Source organism: Ixodes scapularis, unplaced genomic scaffold, assembly GCF_016920785.2.
Source record: "Ixodes scapularis isolate PalLabHiFi unplaced genomic scaffold, ASM1692078v2 PGA_scaffold0__279_contigs__length_252992795, whole genome shotgun sequence".
In the NCBI taxonomy this organism is placed as follows: domain Eukaryota; kingdom Metazoa; phylum Arthropoda; class Arachnida; order Ixodida; family Ixodidae; genus Ixodes; species Ixodes scapularis.
The window spans coordinates 200,482,555-200,509,929 of record NW_024609835.1 but is presented as its reverse complement, the minus strand read 5'-3'; the positions used below and the strand labels follow the sequence as shown (position 1 = coordinate 200,509,929).

The 27,375-nt window shown below is 46.0% G+C and overlaps 1 protein-coding gene across 1 annotated transcript in view; it reads left to right on the top strand.

Moving 5' to 3' along the window:
* Positions 1 to 27,375, top strand: part of LOC8043461 (roundabout homolog 3) — a 182,638-nt gene that overhangs the window by 73,429 nt on the left and 81,834 nt on the right. The window contains exon 6 of the mRNA XM_042293861.1: positions 27,067 to 27,363. Within this exon, the coding sequence (XP_042149795.1) occupies positions 27,067 to 27,363 (297 nt within the window). The remainder of the gene's footprint in view (positions 1 to 27,066; positions 27,364 to 27,375) is intronic.

The window sequence follows — 27,375 nt, the reverse complement described above, 5'->3', positions numbered from 1 at the left end:
GGATGAGTACGGTGATTACCTGACGCATCGACGGCGGCAACAACCCTCTGCGCAGGATGTCGGCGAAGACATCCCGGAGGATTGGGGCCAGTTGCTCCACAAAAGTCTTGTAAAATAGGCTGCCAAGGCCGTCCACACCAGGCGACTTGCGAGGGGCCAGCTCCTTGATGGCTCTCTTGACTTCGTCCACATCAATCTTTCTGTTGATTTGTTCTCTTAGCTCCTCCGATACTCGGGGCATCGGTCCTCCGTATTCCCCACTAAGGCTCTCGTTCTCGGCCGCTGTGAGCAGCGTAGTGTATGCTTTCACAAAAGCGGCCTCAATGTCCTCTTGCCGCGTCACCACGTCCCGGCCTACATGTAGCTTGACAATTCGGTTACGGCCCGCATGCTGTCTTTCCCGTGTTTTAAAAATCTTCCGGGGCTCTTCGTCTCTTTCCAGGGTGAGCGTTCTGCTGCGAATCATTGCGCCCTTGTATTCTTGCTCCAGGAGCTCGACGATTCGGCCCTTGCACTCTCAAATGTCGTCCATGAAGACTCCAGGCGTCTTGTTCTCTTCAACGATTAGAGTGCGAAGGGTCTGCGCCAAGGAGCGCTTTTTAGCTTTCTTGCAAGCCGCTCTCTCCTGGCTGAACCGATAGGCAGCCAGTTTGACGTATTGCTTCAGTTCGTCCCACATAACCGCATCTACGACTTTCCCGTCGCTTTTTTTCCTAATAATCTCTTCTAGCTCGGCTCGCAGCACCTCATCCTCGAGAAGACTTTCATTTAACTTCCATCCGCTCCACCACGACGACGGGTTCTTCGGACGGGCGGCCATCCCCACGGCGACCGTCACAAGGGCATGATCCGAGAAAGCCAGCGGTTGAACGTCGTATGCCGAGCTACCTGCCGCGAGCTCACTCGAGACATAGACGCGGTCCCGCCTTGCATGGCTGCTTCCTTGCCAGTGGGTGTACTCTAGACACGGACCCGCAGCACAATCCTGAACATCTTGCAGGTCGAAGTCGCTCAGGAGTTTTCGAAGTTCCCCGCGGCTCACATCCGACCGCAGCCCCCTTGAGCAGTCTGCCGCGTGCAAGACGCAGTTAAAATCGCCCGCCAGTACCGTTTTGCATGGCGTGTCAACGTATTCACGAAGAGCGATAAAAAATTCTTTTCGCTCAGCAATGTCGTTTGGGGCGTAAACAGAGACCAGCTTATGTAGTTCGCCCCGATACAGGACTTCTACTGCAGAAATACGACCGTTATGATCGGTTTCCCGTTCAGGGCAAATCTCAATGCCTCTTCCCTTCCGGATCAAAACAGACGATCCACCGCTGTGTGCGTTAGCTTTGGACGAAAAGCACTCAAAGTACCTTCTCATGAAGTAGGCCAAGGATTCCACTTGCTGCTCAGTCCCTAGTTTCGTTTCCTGAAGCAGGGCCACATCCACATTTTTTTGTAGAAGCAAGTTCAGTACCCACTGCTTTCTTCCTTGGGCTATGAGGCTCACGCAGTTAAGGGTGGCAATCTGCAAGGCTTTCATTGTTTTGGAGACGTGGGATGGCTAGCCCGGTGCAGGCAAACGAAACCATGTTTCAAAACCACCCTAAGGGATGCTAGCAAGCAGAGGCCGAAGCCGAAGCCGGACGTACCTAAGGCGGGGGTTGACCAGTCCGTCGGCGCTCTTCCGAGGGGGGTGCGCGGCTTAGGGGTGAACCGCTCTTTCCTTGCCAGCGCCGAACGCCACTTGAAGTCCTTGCGCCCGGTGGCGTTGCCGTCTTCTGGGTGCAGGTCGCCCGGTTTCTGGAGAGCATCATCATCGGCCCCCTCCATGTCCGACTCAATTTCGACCAGAGAACCCGCCGTTGCCTCACCCGGCTCTGGGTCTTGAACTTGAGGGACACGGTTGCTCTCCTTGTTCTCGATGGTGATTCGCGGAGCTTTGGCCTGGGGCCGGTCAAGCGTGCTGCTGGAGTCACCCTCTGCTGACGCCTCTATTGCGGTTGTTTCCGCAGGCCGTGTTGAAGGGACGGGGCCGGGGTTTTCGGGCACGGAGCTCCTCGCGGCTGCCTCAGCCTCTTCTTCGTCCATTGCGTGTTCGTCAAATTCCCCCGCTGTGGCAACTTCCGTCACCGCTGCGTAGGTGCGAGCGCAGTTCTCTTTCTCGTGCCCGACGCGGTTGCAGTCCTCGCACCGATGAACACGACAGTCCCTTCGGATGTGGCCCGTCCTCTTGCACCGAAGACAGAGGGGGGCCCTGCCAGGAACCAGGACGAGCACATTGCCTCCTTGCACACCCAGCTGGTGCGGAAGTTTGTTTTTGGTGACGCCGTTCTTGAGGGTCATCTTCACGAACCGCGTGGTGGACTGCACGCCCGCGAAGCCGTCAGCTCTCCACGTGTCGCGGGTGATTTCACTGACCTTTCCGTACTGCTCGAGCGCTCGCCGCACCGAGTCGTCGCTGACGTGAAAGGGGAGCCAGTGAAGCTTGAGGCGCACCTCGCCGTCGTTGGGATCCACGACGAGACACTTCTTGCCTTTTACTTCCAGTTCCCGGGCGTCTAGCAGCTTCCGTGATGCCTCCGGCGACTGGAACGTGAAGAGCCAGACGTGATTCATTTGGTACGCCCCTCCTGCTTTTAAGGCGGGAAGGACGCCCAAGCGATGCAGTTCGTTCTTGAAATCTTCAATCCTGTACGGGCGTCCCGTAACGTCGGCATGAAGAAGCACCGAATTCAAAAACATATCTCCTGTTGGCAGGGGAGGCAGTACGACGCGATACGATTCCGAGGATGATTCAGCCAAGATACCACGGCCGTTTTCGGCCGCTATCGCCGCTCCTTGGGAGCTCATGATCCTGCGACCGCTCGAGACGAGAGCCGGAAACAGAATGACCGCTGTGCTACGCACCGCTAGAGACACTCGATTTGACTATTCGTTTTATACGAGATGCTTCGGCTGCAAATGCAGTTAAGCCGTCAGCATGTTGTGCAAAGCACTCGTACATCACTCGCCGTATTTCACTTCTACTCACCTGCCATGTAGAGTACTTTCGCGTCGTAGAACGATCCTTCTGTTCGCGCGTCATCGGCCCGGTAGACCTGGTACACCTTGCCGTCTTCAACTACACCGCCAAAGTACCTTATATCGCCGGAACTCACAACAGGCTGGGTCTTTTCGAGTAGAAATTCTACTAAAACATAAGACATTGTAGAGCCCGGGCAGGATCGACAAGTTGCAGCAACCGGCCAAACAAAGCGAGTCGAGAGCTATCGTTCATGAAAGCTCGGCGAAGCATTTATGGGCGAAGCGAAGTGCGAAGTATCGTGTTCGGCGCTTCGGCGGGCTTCTGATCAAGGTTGTCGGTCGGTTGCGTGTCATATCTCTAACGTCAGCGGTTTTATGGGCTCAAGTCCCGAAATCGTTTTCTCGTGCATAGATTACTTTTCGTATCCATAGATTTGACGAAATAGTGGTATACGAACGAACTTTACGTCCTTTGACCGTACTTCTGTCTGCACGTCAAAGCTTTCTGACGTACAGTCAGAGACAATCGATGTACAGTCAGAATCACCACCAGGACATTCTGATGGCATTTCGCGGCGGCCGACTGCCACCAGGAAACCATCAGAAAGCCGACAAGCGGGGTCTGACTGAAGTTTGACTGTCGGTCAGAGTAACTTGTTGACCAATCAGACATGCTTGCCGTAAAGTCAGGCACAGTCAGCGGTCCACTAGAAAACATTGACTGCCAAACAGCTTTACATTGATGGATGTTTCCTTCGGGTAACCTCGTGGGAGGTGTGTAAGCTTGAACTCAAGAGGACGTTGGCCCGCCAACAAGGACGCAAGAGAGCCGAACACCTCACTTGAACATGCAACAGGGTTCTCGAGTTAGTAAGAACACGACATTTACAGAAATAACAAAAGGTACGTCCCCAACCAGCTATCAAAACTCGGCCCTTTCCGCGGGAGCCAAGCCTGATAGGCCCGCTTGCTCGAAAACGCGCGTGGCATTACTTCAAGCCATCAAGGCCGCTGGATTAACTCTGAAGCCAACGAAATATTGGTTCGCTTAAAGCGAGCTTTAAGTCACTAGGCCACGTCGTGAGGAGCGAGTGAGTTCGTTCTTGACCCTGAGAAGAAGCGCGCCGTAGCCGCATTTTCTCCGCCGTCGGACAAGAGGGCCATTACAAGATTCCTAGGCCTCTGTGCCTACTAAAGGCGTTTTCGCTCGAGATTTTGTGAAGCTTTCTGCACCACTGCCATACCTTACAAACTATGCCGTAAAGTTTCAGTGGATAGAAGAGCACCAGCGGGTGTTCAACGTGCTTGAACGAAGATTTTAAATACCTCCCGTACTTAGCCATTTCGACCAACACGCACAAAAAAAAGAATCCCACGGACGCAAGTAACACGAGGCTTGTCGCGGTGCTGGAGCAGACACAGGTGGAACGGAGCGGGCAACGGGCTATGTAATCCGGACACTGTCCAAGGCGGAGGAAACTTACTCTAAAACAGAGAAATAATGCCTCGCCGTCGTCTGGGCCATCACCAATTTTCGTCCGTGCATGTACGGAAGTTCGTTCCGAGTGGCTGCCGACCGCCACTCACTCTGCTTTCTCGCGAATCGGAACGAACCCTCAAAATGCCTCGCAAGGTGGAGTCTACGACTGCAGGAGTTAGACATGACAGTGGTGTACAAGTCCGGGCGAAAGCACAGAGACGCCGATTATCTGCCAAGGGTCCCCTTCGAGGCCAGTCCTGCCTGCGCTGAAGACGGCGGCGACGACGAGTGTTTCCTCGGGGCACTAGATGTCAGCGACATGGCAGCACTCGAGATAGATAATCCTTAACTGCGAGGACTAATCGAGCATCTTGAAGGACAAGTAATTGCGGTTCCCCGAATTTCCATACGAACACTGCTAACCTTCTTCATCTGACAAGGTGTGCTGTACAAAGAAAACTTTAGTGACAACAACGCGGCGTGGCTGTGGGTAATCCCTTCCAGTCTTCGAGAAGAGGTATTTGAAGCCTGCCACGATGTCCCAACGGTGGGACACCATGGCCACAGCATGACGTTTGCCAGGATACGCGAGAACTACTACTGGCCCAAGATTGCGAAAACAGTCCATCACTACACCCGATCTTGCCACGAATGTGAACGACTGAAGAAACAACCGACGAGACCGACAGGACTTCTTTTGGCCTATTGCGCCGCCATCTGCCACGTTCCAGCAAATCGGAATGGATTTACTGGACCGTTCCTACAATAGACGCAAGAAAACCGCTAGGTAATCGTCGCGATTGATTATCTCGCACGGTACGGCAAGACAAATGCCCTTCTATAAGGCACGGCTGCTGAAGTCGCCAAGTTTCTCATGGACCCTATCATCCTCCAGGGCGGCCTTCGGGAAGTCGTCATTAGATATCGTGGATCATCCTTATTGGCCCAGCTAACGCAAGATATCCTTCGTCTCTGTAGCATCAGGCACCGTCTAACCACTGTGTATCATCCTCTGACAAATGGACTAACAGAACGGCTGAACAAAACTATCTGCGACATGATCTCCATTTACGTCAACGTAGAGCACAAAACGTGGGACGAGGTGTTACGCTACGTCACGTTTGCCTACAACATGGCGGTGGAAGAAACCACAGGAGTGACACCGTTTCGGCTGGTGTATGTCAGAGAGGAAACAACGATGCTCGACGCAATGCTACCTTACGACACAGAAGATGACGGAACCGACGACGCCCCGTTGATAACCCAATGAGTAGAGGAGGTACACCAACGCGCCCGCCTGCGGATCCATGACCAACACGTGTTGACGCCGGACGGCGCAATCAACCTTCTTCGTTACGACGTCCACATTCAGCCCGGAGCAAGAGTGTGCGTGTTGACACCCATTGGCCTTCGAGGTGTCGGCGATAAGCTGCTAAAATGATACTTCGGACAGTACACAGTACTTCATCGACTCAAGGTTCTGAACTAGGAGGTGATACCTAATGAAACGGGCTTCGTCACACCGCCCTCTACGACTTGAAGTCGTCCACGTAGTGCGCCTAAATCTTGCTAGGCTCGGTAGAGCAGTAAACTGCGTCCTCATACTACGCTCGATAGGACTGTGTTCTACAAGCCTCTGTAGTTTCACATTCTTTTGTTTGTTTTGCTCTGTGTTGTTTTCTTGCACGTTGCATCCAGGGGCTGTTTTCTTAGGGGGGGGGGGGGGTGAGGGAGGAGGAGTAATTCCACAAGCGTCTACGAGCAAGATCTTTCGTGCCCGAATGGTTATCGTGCTGGGCACCAACGTAAAGGGCCGAGAATCGACACCTTTATTTTATGATTTTTTTTCTTTAATCTGTCTCGCATCTGGGGGGAAGGGGGGGAGAAGGGCGGAGGGAGGAAGGTGTGTATAGGGAAGAAGGGCTTGATTTGACATTGTGAAGCGAGTGCCTGAAGAAGTTCTACAGAGCAAACAAACAAGGAAGGCACCCCATCCGCCTGGTATGTCTTGAGTCGGTAATGTTTTCGTACAGAGTTTCTGGCGATGATTTTTCCCTTTTAAAATCCTACCAAGTCGCTCAGTTTCCTACTGTTACCAGCCTAATTAGTTCTTTTTTTTATTACATAATTGGCGAAAAACTTGTTCTTCGTTGGTTCAACTTAATAACCTGTCTAATCTGCAAGAGCAATTGCCGTTGTGGTGTATAAGCATCGTCGTTAAATCTTAAAATATCTTTTATTCTCCAAATTTTATGAAGGGTTTTGGACGCTGAGGTTTTCCAACACATAAATTGCTATTTTTACCACTTGGAAAACTTCGCTGAGGAGTGAAGAAACATGTCACGTTAGCAACAAATTACGAAATATCAAAGTTAATGATGCAACGCAGGTTGCCAAGGCATAAGCAAAAATACGAAAAACGTTTCTTGAAAGATAAAATACGTGATTATTATGCCGTTTCCAGATCTTGAGGGAATTGGTGTATGTCGACACATGCCTCTCCTGCAAATCAGTTTTTTTTTTTTTTTTTTTACGTTGTGTTTTTTTGCACAAATTGGGAGAAGGTAAGAACCTACTTAATCTGCGTTGCCTTTTTTTCGCTATTCACGCGAGCTCGGTTTTGGTTATTCTATGCTAATGAGAGCTGCGATACATTTTAAGAAACGTGCTGTTGTGCGAATTTGGCAATGAGTGTGTCAAGCGCACTTTTCTTTTTTTTCTCTCTCTTTGTTTGTGTGTGTGTGGGGGGGGGGGGCGGGGGTGCAATTTTTTTATTTTTTTACTTACGACCTGCGCTTGTTGAAGAGATTTAACCTCTTCGTTAGAAGTAAGCAATTTTTCGCTGTTCTTATTTTATTTATTTATTTTTTTTTTGTCGCTTGACTTGTTCTTTTTTACTAAAAAAAAAATACAACGAGAACAACCGTTGAGATGTTTTGCAGTAGCTAGTTTTTGTGTTCTTATTTGTTTCTCGCGTAGGCTCGTCGGCGATCGTTTTGGTAATGAGCACTGGTGAAAGACACGGTATTTTGTTTACGGGAAATAAGCCGAATATAGGTTCGAAGTCAAATAATACAAGCTGATTTATCAAACAGATTGAAATGGTTAGCCAGCTTAAACTGAAAGGTTAAAGTTAAAATAAAATATTCCTGTCTAATATAATCTAACCCATTATAATGCTTCCTAACCTCACTTACCAGAACGGCATCAAGAATAACCCAGTCCGACCTATACTGACTCAACACAGCCGAACCCGTTCTCGTGTAACATGTTCAAACTTAAATAAACTTTTCCGAACGTGCATAAGCGATATTCCCAGAACTTAAAAGAGCGGCGTAAAAGATGACATATGGAACCTCCCAATTCAGGCATACGTAAAAAGAGTAAGAAAATAAAAACAACTTGGGGAGAGTTTGGAAGCGTCCAAACAACGCCGGCTACTACAAAACCTGATTGTCAAAAAGGAATAAGACAGCGCTACATTGATAGTAAAAAAGAATAAGTCATAAAGCTCAAGCTATATTTTTTTACATTTTGCATCCTAGAACAAGTAGAACAAAAATGGCTAGTTTTTAGCAAAGCGTGGTGGGCTTGGCTAATGGTTGTTTAAAAATAGGCACACCGCCTCTATGTATGCGCAATGTTAAGCTCATTCGTTGGTACCCGAACTCTCTAAAGTTAAATACTATTGATAGTTTTGTGGTCTTGCTTAACAACACAATCGCTTCGTGAAAGATAAGGAAATTCTGTCCGACAGTGTCTGCCCAATTTTCATACGGAGTATCTTATTGAAGACAGTCTAGGAGTCTACAGTCTAGGAGGATGTGATGCATACTGTATCTTGACATGGGTCACCGCATTCACATGTTGGAGCATCACGCTTTTGTATTCGGGGAATTAAGCGGTTGATACAAAACAATTCAAGTTGTAGTCGATGAACGAGATGATTGTAATTGTTTTTGTTCCAGTTTCGGGAGATAATATAAGGTCTTCCTCAGTATGTAGTAAGACGTGTGTCGAGAAACGTCTGAGTCAACGATTGCTGTTGACAACGGTGTTGTTTAAAGCGTAGAAATTACAAAATGTTTAGATTCACTACAGCCACCCAAACGGCTGCAACGTTTTCGGCAATACGATAGTGGCCGGCAATCTATGAAAGGCGCTGTGAATTTTAGTATTTTTGACATTAATTAATATTATTCGAAATCTGTATAATGCAGGTCTCAAAAAGGAATGCAGGTATGTACCCTTCAGTGCATTGGAACTTTAGAATCTGGCAGCATGAACCAAGCTTGTGGCTGGTCTTCATTAATACTGCATCTTGACACTGTAAACATTGCACGCAACATGGGTACTGTTGAACATCACTCATGCATAAAAAAACACATGTTTAAAACAGACTGTTTATGCAAACATTTAGTGAGCACCCACGGAATGCATGCCCGACATCAAATAGCCCACTCGTACAGAAAAAGGCCTGAGGAAGACAGGTTCATTGGTACTGAAAGAATAAATGCCACACTTCAAAAACTAATCTCAAGATTTCAGGTTTCTATGCAGGTTATATGTGTAAATTATGCTGCAAAAAATAAATAAATGCCGCGAGAGATGCAAGCGTGGACATGTAATTTCCTTTGTGAAGCTCTCTTGTGGTGCTCAGGATGCAAGAAGTAAATGCTTCGTCTTTGCTTCCGGGATGCGCTCTCTCTGCTGGAGATATTCACACGATGGCATACTGTTGGTGGTTTCACATTTACTCGCATGCATCGCCTATACGAAGAGCAGGTCTTCAAAAAATCAACTCTGTCGCATCGGTACGCAGGGTGGGGCACTGCCAATCAAAATGCAACAGAAAGATCGCCCAGACGCTCGGCGATGGCGAGGCAGGCAAGGGCGTGCTATTATTGGTTGAGGTCAGGTGGAAACAAAAGCAGGGGCGGGCACCTTGACGTTAAAGAGATAATGAAACGATATCGGGTTGGAATGCTCCTGACTTTACATAGGCGTGTTGGTCCTAGTCTGGCCCACGTATACTCTCACAGACCGCCACTGATACAGAAGCTTCTATACCAGGGCGAAATCGCTAGAATAATAGGGGTCTGTTTCTTTTAGTCTTGCCTTTGCAAAGCTTGATAACGTAATTGTGGTATCAAAACCACCCGCCCGAGGACAGCCGAGCCCGGCTCATTAATTCGACACGAGAAGTGAGTGAGCCGTCGACTTCGGGTCGTTACAATTAATGCCTCGGCAGACACTCGTGTTGTAGCTCGTGTTGTTGACAATGCCTGGAGCTCAGTTAACACCACCTAGAAAGAAAGTCCTCCGCGTGGTCTCATCTCCCTTTTAGAAAGGTCATAAGTGTTGGATCGCGCAAACTTGGCTCTTGGGCCCGAACCCGAGCTTCGACGCGCTGATTGGACACGAGCCCCAGCCGAACACTGACAGAGCACTCGTGCCCAATCTCAAGCCTCAATCGATCTGACTGGGATGACGCGTTCGTTGGCCTTCTGTTCTAGGTAGTGTTGGCTCAGCACGAGTTTTCTATATTGCCAACCCCAGCGTGTGGCTATATGACTAACGTTGGCGGCATGGAATAAATACCAGGCAACGTGGTCGCGTGTTCTTGCTCCGAGTTGGGGAGATAAACGATGCTCATATTTCTCATATTTTTCTGGCAACTGCTATCAACTAGAAAAAAATAAGGCACGTTTATTGAGCTATTAACGTTAGAGAGTTATTCTAAGTAGTATACAGCGAAACTAAAAAAATCGTTCCATGGCTCCTCTTAACGAGCTCAAGGGGTCCGCAAATATTGGAAGAACTTGCACGCCGTATAGTCGCAGACAGATTAATAAACACGGGGCGTGGCCATTTACGAGCATCGTATTATCGCTCAAGGGACAATCATATCGGGACACAAGACAATAAGAACGTTGAAGAACGATTTACAAGTCAAGAAGAATGAACATCGTCAGTCACACCCGGTGTTTTTTTATGGTGTCGCAGACCATGCGAACAACAACAACAGTCCTGAGTGAGTTAAACAAATACCGAAGGCACCCAATCACGCATTTCTCCCAATGAAGATGTTTGTTTTTGGTATAATATACATTTCAGCTCTAGCTCTAGCTAGGGTTGTGCAATCGATCGATTGACGTATCAATTAATCGATTAATGTATTAATCGCTATTAATCTTTTTAACCGGTGAAGCGGTAAACATTTTACGAATAAAAAAAAGTAAAAAATTAAACTCTTTCAACGTGCAGACGTGGACGAGAACACCTGTATAAGGAGCAGACTTTAGGCAAAATTCTACCCTAGAGTAAACTGTATGGGTGAGTTTTGTAATTCCAGACAAGGGGGTGCAGATGGTTACACGTGTCCCGCCACTTCAATAGCGTGCGAGTGTCCGTTTAGTTTAGCTGAGACTATTGTGAACGATAAAACATGTCGCTCTTGCTTCAGAGCACAACCAATATTTTTGCCTCATGAAGCTAAAGTAATAATTTCTGAGTGTGAGTGTGTTTGAACTGCTCTCAACTACACATCTAGGATGATTCATAATCGAAATTCCATATTGCGCCGTTTATCACATATTAAAAAGAATGTAAATACTACGCATGGCAGTGAACCAGACAGATTAATCGGGTTAAGTGTTTCAATCGACGCCCAGCCCTAGTTCTTAACACGCCTGGAGAGCAACGCCCAGCAATATGACTTCCCGTGAATTACTATCGAGAGTATTATATGATGTATCGCGACGTCCCCGAGATTGTTTGCTCTTGGATCGTCCGCGTTTCTATCTCTCACCTATTTATTTTTCCTTCTCCAAACTTTTCAGATGCGCTACTCAAGGAAAAAAAAAAAAAAAAAAAAAAACAGGAAAGGGGAACTTATTAGTTTGAGGGAAACAAAAGAATAAAACCGAAAGGAAATTAAAAGTTGGTTCCGATAGCGATCCATTTTGTACCCCAGCACCCGCCAGCGTGATTGGTTGCCCGGTGCAACAAATCAGATTGGCTTTTCTTTTCCGTGCTTGCGGGGCTCCGTCAACTTGTCCGATATGGGCTTGGCAACCTTTCGCAGAAATAGCGCGACGAGCAGCCAGGGGCACGAAAAAAGAAGGATGCGCCTCTCGGGGAAAAGGTTATGCGATTCGTTTGTCTCGAACAGTGCGGTGAAACTTCGATTAAGGTCCTTTAGTGGAAGAGCCCACGCTCACAGCAAGCTTCGCTCCGCTATCTGATGGTGCCTGTGGCGCCCAGGTGATCCATCAGTGTCTCCGCTCGCGGTTTTATTCTTCACGGGGCTTTAAAGACGCTAAACTCCTTTCTTTCTTCTTACTCGGAGTAGCCATACAGGCGAGCTTCGCAGAAAATCGTAAATAAAGAAAATTTTCTCGCAAAGAACATTGTTATGTTCATGGAACTCGCTCGGTAACACGCGTAATATACATAAAATCGATTGTAAATTTATTCGGCAATAATCTGGTGACGACCAAATTTACTGTTGTTGTAAGCATCTAAAGTTTTAAAAAGAAAGCCTTCGGTAGTGTTCAAAAAAAAAAAAAAGAGCAAGCGAACTGTGTAAATTCAGAGTATAAAAAGCGAATTGGAGGTCCTGATTATTCTGTGTTTACCAACACGCCCGAGCAATTAAATGCACAAAATGTATTCCCTTTTATAAAGAATTTAGTAATTGACATGGCTACATTCTTTATTTTAATTTTACACCGAGCTTGTGCAGGGTTGGACACATTAAGCAGAAATGCTCCATAGCATTTTCTCTTCTTTTCTTGTTTAGCTCAAATGCTGTTATTAAGATATCTTAGTGCGATAAAATGCGCTCTCGCCATATGTGGGTATGTGGGTATGTGCCTATGCCCTTAGATCTAACATGCCTTCCAGAAACATATTTGATGATGATGTAAATAAAATTGATTGATTGATTGATTGATTGATTGAAAGCTACGCAAAAAGAACAGGTCCATAAAATGACGACGGGAAAAGTATTATTAGCAAATCAGTGAGTCGTTGTTGGGGCTGCTGTAGAAGCAAATTTTTTCTGTGACGTATTCCTCGTCCAATAAATAGAAACAGCATTACCGGCACTAGAAAGTTCTTTCTTTCTCGCCTCTTAGCCGCCATTTGGACTGCTCAATTCCGGTTAGACTCTCTTAACTTCCTGTAAGGAAAAAAAGAAACTGTATTTTTTTTTAATTTTTATTGTTTGAATTGTTTTAGATTAAGCGTAGTAGAACGTCCGTGTTAACTCTTTTTGTTTTGTGCCAAACAAAATTAGCTAAGTTAATTTACAACGCTTAGACAAAAAGAAAAAAAAGAAATCACTGAGTCTCGACATGCCGGAAACGTTCGTGTTGAACATTTGCTCGCGCGGCGGCGGAACACCAAGACTAAAAAGACGATAATTTAACTAGATTCCCGTAGTTGAAGCGGCAGGCGAAGCGAAGACGACGGACCAGCAGCAGTCTGGTCCTTGCGGATGCGTAAAAGGCTGGTGAAAAAGCGGGAAATTTCTTTTTTTTCCCATTTCCTGCGCGAACACCTTCGCACGACCATTAGCTGACCGTCCTAATTAAAAAGTGCTGCAGACAAGTAAGATTGCTCGTAAATTTCGTTCTTCCCAACTCGTGCTCCGCAAGATGTGGTGGTACTTCAATTAAAAATTGAAAACAAGGAAACTAAACTGAAGACTGCAAAGCAAAGAAAACGTCAACTCTTCTTTTTTTCAGTCTTTTAGCTTTATGTTGTTGTGTTCCACCGTTTTCTTCACGTTAGTAAAGATAAAGAAAAAAAATTCTTAGAGTAAAGACAAAAACAAATGACACGTCATTAATTGCGCGTCCAGGTAGGAAGATAGATTCGTTAGTAGCACGCAGTCGCCACCCGATGTTTTCATCGTGGATTTCGGAGAACACTACGCCTGTGGTTAAGACGTCTGTGCACCACGTGAGTTAGCGTGAGATGATTCAGGTTGTTAAAATGTAAAGTAAGAAATTAGATCACTGTTTCTGATATGGCGTTTTTTATTGCTTTCTGCGTGTTAGGTAAAGCAGTCGAATTTCAAGACCGTCCCTTCACGTGACAGATACAGGATGCTTGCCACGACGCCACTGCTTAAGATTTATATTATACTCGCCACTAATTCATTTATTTTGAGAATTAAAAAGAAGAGCAACAATACACACACAGCGATCGTGTTGGCGGCCCAGTGCAAGTGGCAGTTTAGAGGAGCCATGAAACGATTTTACGAGCATCCGTTATTGATAGTTTGAACGAGAGATTTGTCAACTAGCCTTCGCTACCCTTCGCTACCCTGGTCGGGTAATGAGGCATCTTCGCTGGTCAACAAATCGTAGAACTAATTTTTTTCTAACTCGTGTTACTAAAGCCCCGTGATAAAATGCAAGTTTCGCATTTCGTACAAGTAGCGCCAACCATTGTCCTGAGAACGTGCAAAAAACACGTGCCACGTGCGGGTACTCCGCCGCTATTCGCTTCCTAGGGCTGCCCAATTTAGTGCTGTACCACCGTTGGTCTCCAAGGGCTCACAATTCGTACGCCCTCGTGCACTGGCGCATTTGACGCTACATGCATGAAAAAAATCAAGGAGCTCTATTGTGTTCTGTCCCCTGGCGCCACCTGAGTCACCATTACGCTTTTGTTTGTTTTCTTTGTATTCGATTCCTAAATTAGATGCCAGTCAGCTCTTGCGTGTCTGCTACTCATTCTATGGCAGACTAACTTTCGGCTGTACAGACTCACCAACTGTTTCTTACGTGTTGTTTTCTTAGTGTTTTCTTTTTTTTTTGCCTCGTGCACTGCTTCTTTTTTGGTTATGTGTATTTTTTCGATATCTAGAACTAGGTAATTTTCTAGAGCGCAGCTATTAGGCACCTGTTTCCGGCTTGAGCGGCGTCGGCGACGGCGTCGGCGTCGGCGACGGCGTCGGCGTCGCCGTCGCCGTCGCCATCGCCGTCGGCGTAACCGCGCGGTGCATTATGAGTAAACTTCCCCTGATTAATTTAGCGTAAACTTTTCGCCGCTAAATTTGGCGAAAAAATTTCCCCGCTAAATTTTAAAGCAAAATTTCCCCGCTAAATCTAGCGGAAACTTTTCCATGCTAACTTTAGCGAAAAAAAAATTCCCGGCTAACTATAGTAAAAAAAATTCCCCGCTAGATCTAGCGGAAAATGTTTCCCCCTAAGTTTAGCGGAAAACGTTTTCCCGCTAAATGCAGCGGAAAAGAATCCCCGCTAGATCCAGCGGAAAATTTTCCCGCTAAATTTAGCGGAAATAAATTTCCCGCTATATCCTGCGGAAACTTTTCGCCGCTAAATGTAGCAAAAAAATTTCCCTGCTAAATTTAGCGGAAAAACTTCCCTGCTAACCTAGCGGAAAAATTTTCCCGCTACATCTAGCGGAAAACTTGCCCCGCTAAATCTAGCGGAAACATTTTCCCACTAAATTTAGCGGGGAATTTTCCCCGCTAAATTGACCGAAAAAGTTTTTACCTAAATGGGGGTGAACAAGAGAGGAGCAGAGGCATAGCCCCCTCTCCGTACCTTCCAATTCTCCTCCTCAAGAGCTGCGCTCTAATTCGGCGTCACAGGGAGTTGTAAACAGCTTTCTTTTTTTAATTCACGGGGCTTACGTGTGACCATTCTATACCACCGTCACAAATATATTCACTCAATTTCTGAAAACAATTTAAGAGAATATTGCGTAGAAGACACAGATACTCTGAAGGAAATCTATACACTTTTTATACACTGTTTATAGCTGTTTAATCGCTTGTTTATATATTGACATGTTACGAAACTTAGTGTACAAAGAATGTATCAGAATTGTTTAAGAACAAATAAAATTTCTAACACATTCTCTTTTCTTTCCTATGGACAATTCGAGAATAAAATAGTTTCTAAACATCACTCTTAGGTTTGTCATAATATATCCATAGAAATATAAACTCACTCCATGCTTTGGGCACATAGGCGCACATCACAGGTACACGCGCAACAGGATACTCATAAACAGACTTGTACACGTCACTGTGAAAAGTAACCGATAACATTTAGAATTGCAGCCTCAAAATATTAATCGATAAATTACTCTAAAGTAATCGATTACTTGCCACGTTACATTTCATAAACTGCTTTTATTACGGTAGCACATGTATACATTTAAATAGGTGTTCCGCATTTATACATTTCTTTTTTTTTTTGTCCTCTACATCTCGTTCAGTTTCAGCAGCAGTTATATCTCGAAGTTTGCGTCGGTCATCAGCCAACGAATCTTGGTGTCATGAACAGAGCTCCTAGTTTCAGTTGGCACAGTTCATGGAGGGATATTATTCGGGAACTAATATTAGGGACGAAGACATAATTTTGACAAACCCAAGGAAGCGTACCAAATAAGAAGTAAGCATATGGATGTTCCAAAGTGATACCCCCTAAACCAGTGAAACGCTCGTAGGAGCATGCTCATGAATTTCAATACGAACTGTTTCCTGGTTAAAAATTAAAAAAAAAAAAACAGACCAAAGACGCGGACAAGAACTTGATTTTTTCTTAACCTGTTGCCCGGTTTTGCACAGAACTGAGTTACTCCATCATAACTAGCCCCTCTTGCAAAAAAAAAATAGAAACAAATTTGAAAAAAATTTTAAAGGGTAATTTTGTAATCAATTAGAGGAAGAAAGTAATTGAATTACAAGGATCTTTACCCATTAAAGGAGGTAATTGAATCGTTACAAAATTAAAGCAAAATGTAATCGATTACAAGTAATCCATTACTTGTAACGCGTTACGTACAGCTCTGCTCATAATACTAGTAATTAAGGAGTGGTTACTGCTCCACCGCCATACATACCTTGCTCTAGAAGGCTATCATTTAAGCGAGGATTACCCCAGAAGTTAAAGGGATTACAAGTATCTGCCTTTTTTTCTTGCCAATAACTTATACGTTCCTGAACTCTCTCTTCAATTACAAAACATTACTAGAGGGGATAATTACTTGACAAAGACAGAAAGCAGCTTCCTTGAGGAGTTTGCAACTTGGTGTGATGTTTCTCCACACTGCATCATGTTATTTTATCTTCGTGTCTATAGAATATTTATAGACATATGGCGGCAGAAAATCTATAAAAACATCTTGATAAAACTTTTATAAGAGTTCTACTATCGTTACTCTACAGAAAATAATTGAAAAGAAGGGTGTGGAAAATCTTTTGAAAATTCTCGATAAGACGTAAGTGCATAGGGAGTTAAAGTTGTCGCGAAATTTTGGGTAGGATTTTTATAGATTGCCTCAAAATTTATGTGTAAAGGCAATACTAGACGCAAAAAGAGCTGTATATCTTACAGGTTTCATACCAGGCATCCAAGCTGCCAACGTTTATGCTTAAAAGGGTACGAAAGACAACCTCATTTTGTGTACAATTAGTATGTTTTAAGATTTTAAAAAAATAGGTAGATTGCATATTCTCACTTTTTTCACGAGTGTTTTTTTGCAGCAAGTGCTTTCAGATTCCAAAATGCGAAGAGAAATAAAGAATTGGTTGCTTCGTATTCTTTTTCTAAACTTGTTGACTGTCGTCCCACAGTCACTCGTCTGTTAACGACACCATCAAATTACCGTTTTAGACTTTTATTTTTCGAAAACAGAGGACGCAAGACAACGCCAAATGTTTCGGGGGTGCCATCTTAATGGTTCTTAACCCTGGCTCGCTAGTTGTGAAGGACAATTTTAAGAACGAGACCGACAACACGTTTTATGGGATCGCTGAACGCTAGAGAAAACAAGGTGCAAAGGACCGTGAGGAGGATGTAATGTCGCCGGAGGGCTGGCAGGCCGGTCGGATACAACCGGACCACCATATAAACAGGGTGAGATTCGAGACTCCGTTCCAAGTTTTATTCGTGAAGCAGGCCTGATGTCACAAATCTCATCCCTCCCTTTCCTCCTGTGCCCTCTCGTCCAAGCCAAAGGCTGCCCACAAGGTCCCTGTGTTCCCCCTCCTTTGCATACGGCTTAATATCCGTTTTGACTGACGAATTGACAAGTTCGATGGCGTGTGTAAAATACAAGCTGGTAGTAGGTGAATAACGCTTTCTTAACGGCGGCACCGTCAAATATTAAGCTATGATATTAAAAACATTCCTGCTGATGAAAGCATAATAACATCTACTAAAGAGGTCACGATGAACACTACCGTCAATAGCCCCCCAAAATAACACCTCTCAATGCTTTAGGTACGTACCGACGTGATTCATAAAGTTACGCTCAATAAGTCATTTTTTTCGACTTATCATTTGCAGTTCGTTGGCTCAAACGTCTTCGTAAACTGTGTGATTCCTCTTAAAATCATTGTTTTACCACCCAAGACTGCCGTTCGTTCATAGACCTGTCTATTTTCCATTCTTTCCTTTTCTCTCTTACCTCCAATTACTTCCTTTCTTGTAGAAAGTACTGTACAACCGCGAGAACAACTTTACTCTCACCTGCTGGTAATCGGTATTTTTGAAACGTTGTATTTTTTCATGAGCCTGTGAGGGCTGTTTCTATGATGCCGTTTATAAATATCCGTTATATACTGGACGGTCTAAATGTTTTTAATATCTCATTAAAAAAAAGTCTGAAAATACAAGTTCTGCAGGGAGATATGGAGTTTCATTCCACGCGTTCAAATTTACTAGGAAAACATCTCCCGTGGCCTAAATTAATTTACTATAATAAAAAAAAAACTGCATTTTTGGGCAAAAACAACATATTTAAAGCATAACTCTGGTTAATATGCCAACCATATTTAAGGAGTGATTTAGAGCAACAGGGATAACTCTTAGATGTTCTGTGGAGTCTTTTTTCCGTTTATTGATACTTCGGCTTGAAGCTGGCATGGAGCATTAACGGGCAGTCGAGGCAAAACAAAAGAAAACTCGGACATTGTGCTGAAAGTAACAGAAAGGTTGCAATTTGATACTGAATTGAACAGTGTTCGAAAGTCAAATTAATTCTATATCTACAGAGAAAACTAAAACTACGACTTCTCTCAAATACGACGGCGTATGGTACCTTTGTAGGCGGGCGAGTTTTCCAATCTAGTGTGGCTAGATAGCTGCTGTCTTTGACGAGCATTATGCGGCAATGACTGAAATAGTGTTTGTCGTGACATTACTCCCCTATATCGGCGACCGGCTAAGGGGAGATAATGGTGGAGCCCGCAGCTCGAACTCTATCCCTCCATGTACTGCTACGTAGGTGTGGGTTATCTCACTGCTTGCCGCCACTCTGGCTACGAGGCAAAACGCCGGCCTACGGCACCCCATTAAAGATGTTCCAGTGTCGTCTGATTTGTCCGCAATCGGACAGGGACAAAAAATTGGGGACTCTACAGTCTCAGTCAGTGCATATGAGTTCTAGGAAATCCGAAACTTGCACGGTCTAAAGGAGCACGCCGGTTCCTATAGAAATGGCTGTTATATGTAAGATTTTCGTAGAACAACAATACAAGGCTGAGCCTGGGACGCATAAGTAATTTTAATTATATGAAATACGAGTGATATAACAGTCGTGCCTAAATCTTCCACATCAGGAAGGGGTAAGCAAGCACCTTCACTCCGCAAACGATCATCCAGGAGCTAGAGAGTGCGACTCTCACTTCACGGTACCACCATGGCTGAAAGTTCCGAATTCCAGATTATAAGCAAAGAATGGTTATTTAAAACGCTCACATAGTGGTCTATCTTAATCGTCAGTTTTTTTGTTTTTTTTATTTGTTTTTTTGGCGTATGAGGTATTTTATCTGTTCTGGTTCAGCACCCTCGGCCACTTTATGTCGCGAGGATGCTCTAAAGTGGTATTCACACAAGGAAAAAATCCTTCCCTCTGCTCCCTGGGATGCGCATCACGTGGTAATAGCGTTACGATTTTTCGCGTAGCCGCGCTGACGTAGTCTCAGAGTGTTGGGGGAGCTTCTGCTCGAGCTGCGTAAACGCTCGTCCCGCCTTTCTGTGGGATTACTTAGCAATTGGCGGCTTTCTGTTTGCGTGTCAGGCGACTTTGAAGACATTTCTACGCGATATGATGGCGGTGGCATCGGGATCGCTTGTTGTGTCTTGCGCAGCGCATGCCGTCCGAGACACCCGAAGGAATATTCAATATTCATAAATGCCTCCTCAAGCCGCTTTTCATACAAATATTTTCTGATCCAAAATCCTTTGGGTTGCATCCACCACGTTCTTTTAGCGGGAATCAGTTCGTCCTCTTCTGAATCTAACAGCGCTGAGGCCATAATCACATATCCCTTTTTGATGCACTCCTTCCTTTTTCTACTCGCGTCCGCGCACACCGAGCCTTGGTGTCGAGAGTGCGACCGCAAAATGCGTCTGATAACACCAACATCCGTCTCGGCTCTCTGCCCCTTCGCGTGAATGCTTGAGGCGGGAGTGGAAGTTCGGCTTGTTCCGTCGATCACTAACGTTACTCACATTCCTCCGCGAAAACCATATTTCGCATGAAAGGGCCACTAAAAAGAAAACTTTTTTTTTTGCCTAGTCTGGTTTAAACACGCATGTCAAACAATGCATTGTACGCGGAAAAAATCAAATTTCAGAGCAATATTGATGGCGCGAGACGCAATTTAGTCGATAGTCACCTCCCTTCCATTTGTTTTCTTTCTCGGCATTTTGTGCGCGTGTAGAGGAGAAGCTGTGGCAATGGGAAGCTCTGGCCATCACGTTGAGGTGGAGAAAGTGTTTAATCATTCCGTGTCGTCATGAAGTTTTCGCGTATATATAAGAGGTAACAAAAATATATCTCGCGCCGTCAATATTGATTTAATTTTTTCTTTTTTTGCATTTCGCTTAAAATTGATTTTTTTCACGCGTATCCCTCCCAGGCTGTATACAAAAAATATTGTTTTCGTTTCTTTTTCATGGCTCCTAGAAGGAATACTGAACCGAAGCGTGAAGTTTCAAAAATTATGCTCGAGCGATCTTTCCGGGTTGGTAAAGTGACGAAATATGTGATTCATACAGGTCAATGATGATAAGAGTATTGCATTTCATTGAACAAAGTCCTCTGATCGCGCCGAAAGGGTGAACACTCAGCCGGAAGCAGTCAGTGTTGATGACGTCCTTGGTCTAAACCTATGGAGAACGGAAACGACAAGAGCGCTCAATAACGATGCCCGATGTTCATAACTGTTGGAATTAACATTGAGTTATGAAGATGTGAATGCCCCACCAATTTACAGGCGTTCCAAGCAAAAAAAAAAGTCACGCGCTTGAAAAGACTAGAAGCAGTCACGTGCAACTATTCAGCCAGTCCTACCTCTAGAATTCCTTGTCGTCACTGTCCGCTGCTCTAGACCAATATCGTCACTGAACGCTCGTGTTTGACAATGGTAGGCACGCCCTTTAAAGCAGGTTTAGCTTCCTTCGTCCCTTTGCAGTGCACCTTTAAGCTGAAACTGCAGCCAAAGATGACATTGAGACGCGCATTTCTAGCGCGAGCGCTCGCTCTGCGGAAGAACGCTTCAAAGACACGACCTTGAGCTCTCGCGCTTGTGGCATAGGCTGCAGTCTCAGCCTGAGTATGAACAGAGCATAACCGTGGCGGCGCTGACGTATGCTTACTTACTTGCCCTCTCTCTCTCTCTCTCTCTGGCCGTCGCTGCTCGCGCGGGCAAGCCCGTGCAGTTTCAAGCTTGCCAAAGATATGTTCACGCGCACGCTGCACGCATGCAGCATCAGTCGGGCGCGATGCTTGCAATTCACCTTTTTGTGAACGCCAGCGCCACCAGTGAACGCTCGGAGGCATTGTGGGAAGTGTGCGGGTGTCGCGCCTTTTAGCCAAGTCAAGTCTAGACTAGTTGTGCTTTTGCATGGTATGTGGCGCCTGCTACCGCTCGAACGTAAAGCCCATAGTGGTGTTTGAGTTTGTCTTGCCAGTAGCCTCTTGCGCCGCTAAATCAGCTACTCTTCAGAGTAACGACACATGCCCATCTTGTGGCATAAAATAATGGTTGCCAGTTACCTGAAGCTTTTTCTGAAATCTCATGAAACGCTTTTCCGTCCTCCGAAAATGTTCAAACATTTCGCGACAGATCAAAGCAATTTTACATGAGCTTCCTCACACCGAAGCCAATGCTGAGGAAGTCGCACTTTTGATTTATGACGATCAGCAATTGCATCTGCTCTCCACCAACACAAAAAGGCGGAGCCCGAAGCGCTTGGCAGCACTTGGCTGTAAATTGTGATAGGTGTGAGTGCCAGGCCGAGTGTAATAGCATTAAAATTATGGGAACATTCAAAACGAAATTGGAACGCGAGATACATATGGCATTCATGATAAGGGCCCATGGCACGAATGTGTGTATCAGTGCTCCTTCTGTTGCCTTATTCGATAAGGAGCTGAGCTGGCTTTTACTGGTCACTCAACATTGACGGCAGGCTTTCCAGTTGGTTAAATAAGTCCATCTTCTTTGCACATGTGCGGCTTTATTCTTCTTTTTTATGTGTTGCCATCAGCAAAGTTCAGCTACAAGTTACGCCTCGTCCGGTGTGCTTCTTTCTTTGCCCGTGTTTTTAGGCGTATTTACCACCATTCAAAAGTATCAACTAGCCCAACTCGCAGTTTTAATAAGGCGGATCCCACAACACTAAAGGAGAACAGAGTGCCAATAATCTAAGCGTAGCTCGTTTAGTGGCTCAAGTAGCTTCACATACGCCTGTGCCTGTGCACGACACCAGTGTCTCGAGCGGCCCTTGGAAGCAAACGACGGCGCAGTACTGAAATGAGTGGCCCGGAGCACCCACTCGTTGCACGTGCCTTGCGTATTTCCTCAAAAATGGTTGGCGGAACTTGAAAGCATGAATTTTATCAAGGGACTTTACTCGAACAGCAGCACCATTCTTAATAAATTCATGCATCCAGCCGAGCTAACGCTCCTCAAACATTGTAAAAACAAACTGTTTTCTTTTTCTTTCTTTTTGCGAAGGAAAATAAAATGTACCAATTAGCTCAATTGATATTAGTAGCAAAAAAAAAAGTCGTTGGATGCATGAATGAAATCTCGCATTTCTGGCGTGTGTCTCAGGCGCGATAGCCCATTAAAAATAACGGTTGCTCATCTACAAAGATGGTCCATAAAAAAGGAGAGTAGAAAGATGTGCCGTGATTGGGAGTTTCTCACCTCTTGTGGGCAACGCAGCGCAGCACAGGGCACTGCAAACACTGTCGTCTGCCGTGCACTGGGACCACGGTGACTGGGACCCACCGAGAAAACGTAGAAAACGTGGTTCTTGCAGGCGGTACGGCGGTAGCAGCAGACGACGGCGCAGCAACCCTCATTATTCCCATAATGCCTCACGCGCCACCGTCGCAAAGGGCGGACTGCAAGGATTGGCCGAATGCTGAATATGACGTCAACAAACCATTTCTCATCAACGGAAATAAGATTAATGTAAGAACTTCAATTTTTACGCTGTAGGCAGTATGTGCTTCAAAGCATAATTATTTCAAGCTCCCACCATACTAATTACAAACACCATCGAACTTGTTGTTAGCAAGGTAATGACGTCAGGAGAAAAAACCGTAAGAGGGCACCACCAAGACATCTCGCCGCCAATAGGGAGTATTTACGGGACGCCATATTGTAGGACGTTGTTTGCAACGCATGCTCAAAATCGGCTCCCATTTATCATCTTCCACCAACAACGATATTCAGTGCATGGAATGAAATTTGAACGTGCATTCGTGTGCACACCTCGCAGGCAGTGAAGCCAAGGCTATGGGCGCCCGTACGGTTGCGGACCTTAAAACGGAGATTTCAGCGAAATTTTATATATACCCGTCTTGTTCAGAAAAGGGATGAACATGATCCACGCTCTCTATAAAATACAATCGCACGATTGTGCTTAGACCCCGATATCTGCATTTTTTTTTGTTATAAGCCGCCTACTCTGGCAAGCGTTCGGATAGCATCCAGCGGAGAGCATATGACATCCGACGCAATCGTGTCGTAGCATGTCTCAGGACGAGCAAAGGCGCGGCGAGGCTCACGTCGACAAGGTGATTGCAAGCGTGCAATTTGGCCGCCTCCATGTCTGCTTGTGCGGGCAAGTGCGAAAACAAGCTTGCGAAAACTACGTTCACGCGCATGCTCCACGTGCTTCCACGCATGGGGCAGTGAGGCAATAGTTCTAGGCCAGACAGGCATCGCTACTACCTGCACTGCGAAAACTACGTTCACGCGCATGCTGCACGTGCTTCCACGCATGGGGCAGTGAGGCAATAGTTCTAGGCCAGACAGGCATCGCTACTACCTGCACAACGTTCCTAGACGAATATTACAATTTAGGGTGTAGCGAAATCCACTAAATGCCATTTGTTAATCGCTTAATTACGGCAAAGCTGTTTATGGCTAGGGTTCCGTAGATTTTTCATGTGCGTAAACTAAAGCTCTAGGCTCGCACCGCCGCACGCGCCGTACGCGCAGGCCTTCCCCGTATGAAAAATTCAAAGTACAATATACCCAAAATAAAGCATTGACGAACGCCCGTGTAAGTTGCCATTTATTTTAAGCTTTTACTTTAAAACAGTTATTGCTGCAGGCGCCGGCACGTGCGACGCGTGGAACATTATTCCCTGCATTATCCTTGATGCTTGGGTAATTCAGCAGTAGATCTATTCAGTCGATTAGTTATCGATAGGCACCATTTTCAAGATTAGTAGACGCTCAGGTAGATAATCAAGGTTTCTCAAAGATTTGCCGCTGTGCCACCCACGTCGGCCATGTCTACGATCACACCGCCCTCTCTTTGTCGGCGTTCCAAGCCGCTTGCGTGCCTAGTCTCCTTTCCTTGCCCTTTGCCGGGGAGGCGGTCCCGTCACGTGTGTCTACTTTCCGCTGGGTGCCGATCCCTTCGCGCGTGTCTAGTTTCCTCCTGCTCTTCGGGGCGGGTTTGTGTCGTTTTCTAAACAGCTTCGCTGGTCATCCACCTTCCAGAGCGAAATGGCTCGTGAGTTTTGTTTTAAAATTTCTTTTCCCATCTTTCTAACAAGGGCATGGTGTGTTAGTTGTGATGCTGCTTTCTTCGACACGTATAGACTGAGGAATAGGCTCCGAAATTTCGTTCTAGTGTTCCCAGACCCACTAAATGAGCTACGCTTAGAGTATCGGCACTCTGTTCCCTGATATTGTTATGGGCTCCGCGATCTTGATGCTTGTACAGAGCAGTCGAAACTGCCGATTGTAGTTATTTTATTGCGAATTCCTCAGCATTAAATTGTGTTAGGAAGCTCATGTAATATTGCTTTGCAAATTTGCGAACCGTTTAAACGTTTGTGGAGGACGAAGAAGCGTTTCCTGTGATTTCAGCTAAAGCTTCAGATAACTGGCAACCGTGATTTTAAATCTCAAGATGGATATGCGTTGTTACTCTGAAGCGTAGCGTATTTAATGGTTCTAAGTATCATTATAGAGGGATAGTCGAATAAAATATTGTCTTTCATAAAACGAATAAATTACATTGTCATTGCTTAAAGGAATATCATCCGCAGAATATCCGAATTTCGAATCTTCCGCTTCACACGTAATTCGTTCAGATTGCACCTGCAAAACACACTGTATGTTCGTTGGCAACAGCCGAAGCTCTAACGTATCATCGAGCAAAGTAAGCCATCTCAGAGCTCTTGACTGTTGTATCAGTAAAATAACTTTGTTCTAAGAAAAACAAGATAGACGGTGTTAAGGGAAGCTGAATTCTTCGACGATGATCTTTGTACTCACGATCAACCATGTTGTCCAAACCGGAAATACGTCAACACTCGCGACTCTAAGGTGCCATGCCATAGCCTCCTCTATACTCACAAACCCTGGCAGTTCGATGACAAAGCCATAGAGTGCCCAGTTTCAGATTTGGAGGGCGAGGGTCTGGTAGCACAGTGCATTTCTCGGGGTGTCTAAGGTGCCTACATGTCTGTCTGTATGAGGGTGAAGACATCCCTTATTTCCCCGAATGTACTAGCGCATGACGCTCTCGCGCACTCGGTGCGTCACTTGGGCGGTAAAATGGCGTCTATGCGTTAGCCAAAGCTACGTGCTCGTGCTGAGGGACACCAGATTGGGCGCGCTTCAATATGCATAAAAAACAATTGGGCGGAAAAATGACTGAGATGTCATCACTCAAGCAGAACCGCGCGTGTGTATGAGGACACTCTAGGGGAGTCTGGTACTCAGCGCAAAGCTTTTGCAGCGGCGAAGACCCGGAACATGGTTTTTAAACCCGAAGAGAAAAGAAGCGGTAGCGCGAGGAATGCGAAATGCACGAGCGGACATTCCATCACTCGGGACAAGTGTGTTTCTGCGTCTCGCCACAGCGGGGCGCCCGTTACGTGACTCTTGTCTGCCGCTCTGCCTTTTCACTTTCGGCGGCCGCGTAACGTGACGATCTTCCGGGCTTTGTCAGTATAGAGGAGGCAATGGCCATGCCTGATTTGGCGTCGAGACACGACCGGACATGCATACATTGCATGTCCGGACATGCATGCATTCTATCGCTCCGGACAAGTGTATTTCGGCGTCTCGCCGCAGCGGGGCGCCTGTTACATGCCTTTCCTCTTATCCGCTGTCTGCCGCTCTGCCTTTTCACTTTTGGTGGCCGCGTCTCGTGGCGATCCGCCAGGCTATGTCAGAATAGAGGAGGCTATGACAAGCTAGGTACGAGCTCAAGGTGCGAGCAGGTACGAGCGCGCTTGAAAAGCAGGAACGTGCGGAGTTTGCCAAATGGATGAGTGACTCGCCTGGCCTGTCTGGCCGTGCGTGTAACGTGACGTCATGAAGCGAGCTTTCAAGAAGGCCCACAAGGGGTTGCGTACAATATTTCAATATATTAAATTCTGGACACGATCTCGTTTGAACAATATAACTTATAACTCATTGGTGTGCCTTAAATTCAAATACAACCAACAATTTCTACCCCAAAATATTGGTTCAGTAATCCTTTAAAACCATATTAGTTCCTAGAAATGGAGCTCCTCATGGACGATGCGATGCCAACAAACTACCTTACAACTGTCGCCGTCTTAAAATACGAAGTCCTGCCGTATGCGACCTTTTTCGCATGTTTTTCTAAATACTAATTACGCCGGTGCATGTCACATCAACCTCTCTTTCGTATCTATCTTACCTACTGCCAATGGTGCCTTCCCATCGTTCCGTGGTTTGAACTGGTCGGCTCTACGGTCTTCAATTTAGAAGTGTACTTAATTTGAATTGAGTTACGTAGAGCCATGCTGATACGAAACGCGAGCCTATGGACCATTCCAGAGAAAGCCATTGCAATCTGTAATATTTCTTAAAATGGTTGTGGAGGGCACTCTGAACATGCCAAATAGCTTGTGAGTAGAAAATATGGCAGCAGCCCGTACGTCCACAGCCCAATTAGTGCACCCATCGCACGCAGGTGATAAGCCAATCAATGCTGTGTTCGAGTTCGATCGTTCTCCGTCGGGAAAATAACCGTCATTCTGTTCCGTCTAATTTACAGATGCGCCTGTCTGCAAGGCGGGACAGAAGTGGGTGTACGGCGTCTCCAAGCAGGAGTCGGTGTCGGTGCGGTGCGACCTGGACGCCGACCCGTCGGAGGCGAGCTTCCACTGGGTCTTCAACAGCTCGCTGACGGGAAAGCGCATTGACATAATGCAGGGAGTCTCGTCGAGCGGGTCGCGCAGCGTCGTCAGCTACCTGCCCAAGACAGACGACGACTACGGCACACTACTCTGCTGGGGCACCAACTCGGTCGGCATCCAGAGGGACCCCTGCGCCTTCGCAATCGTGCCCGCAGGTGAGAGGGAAT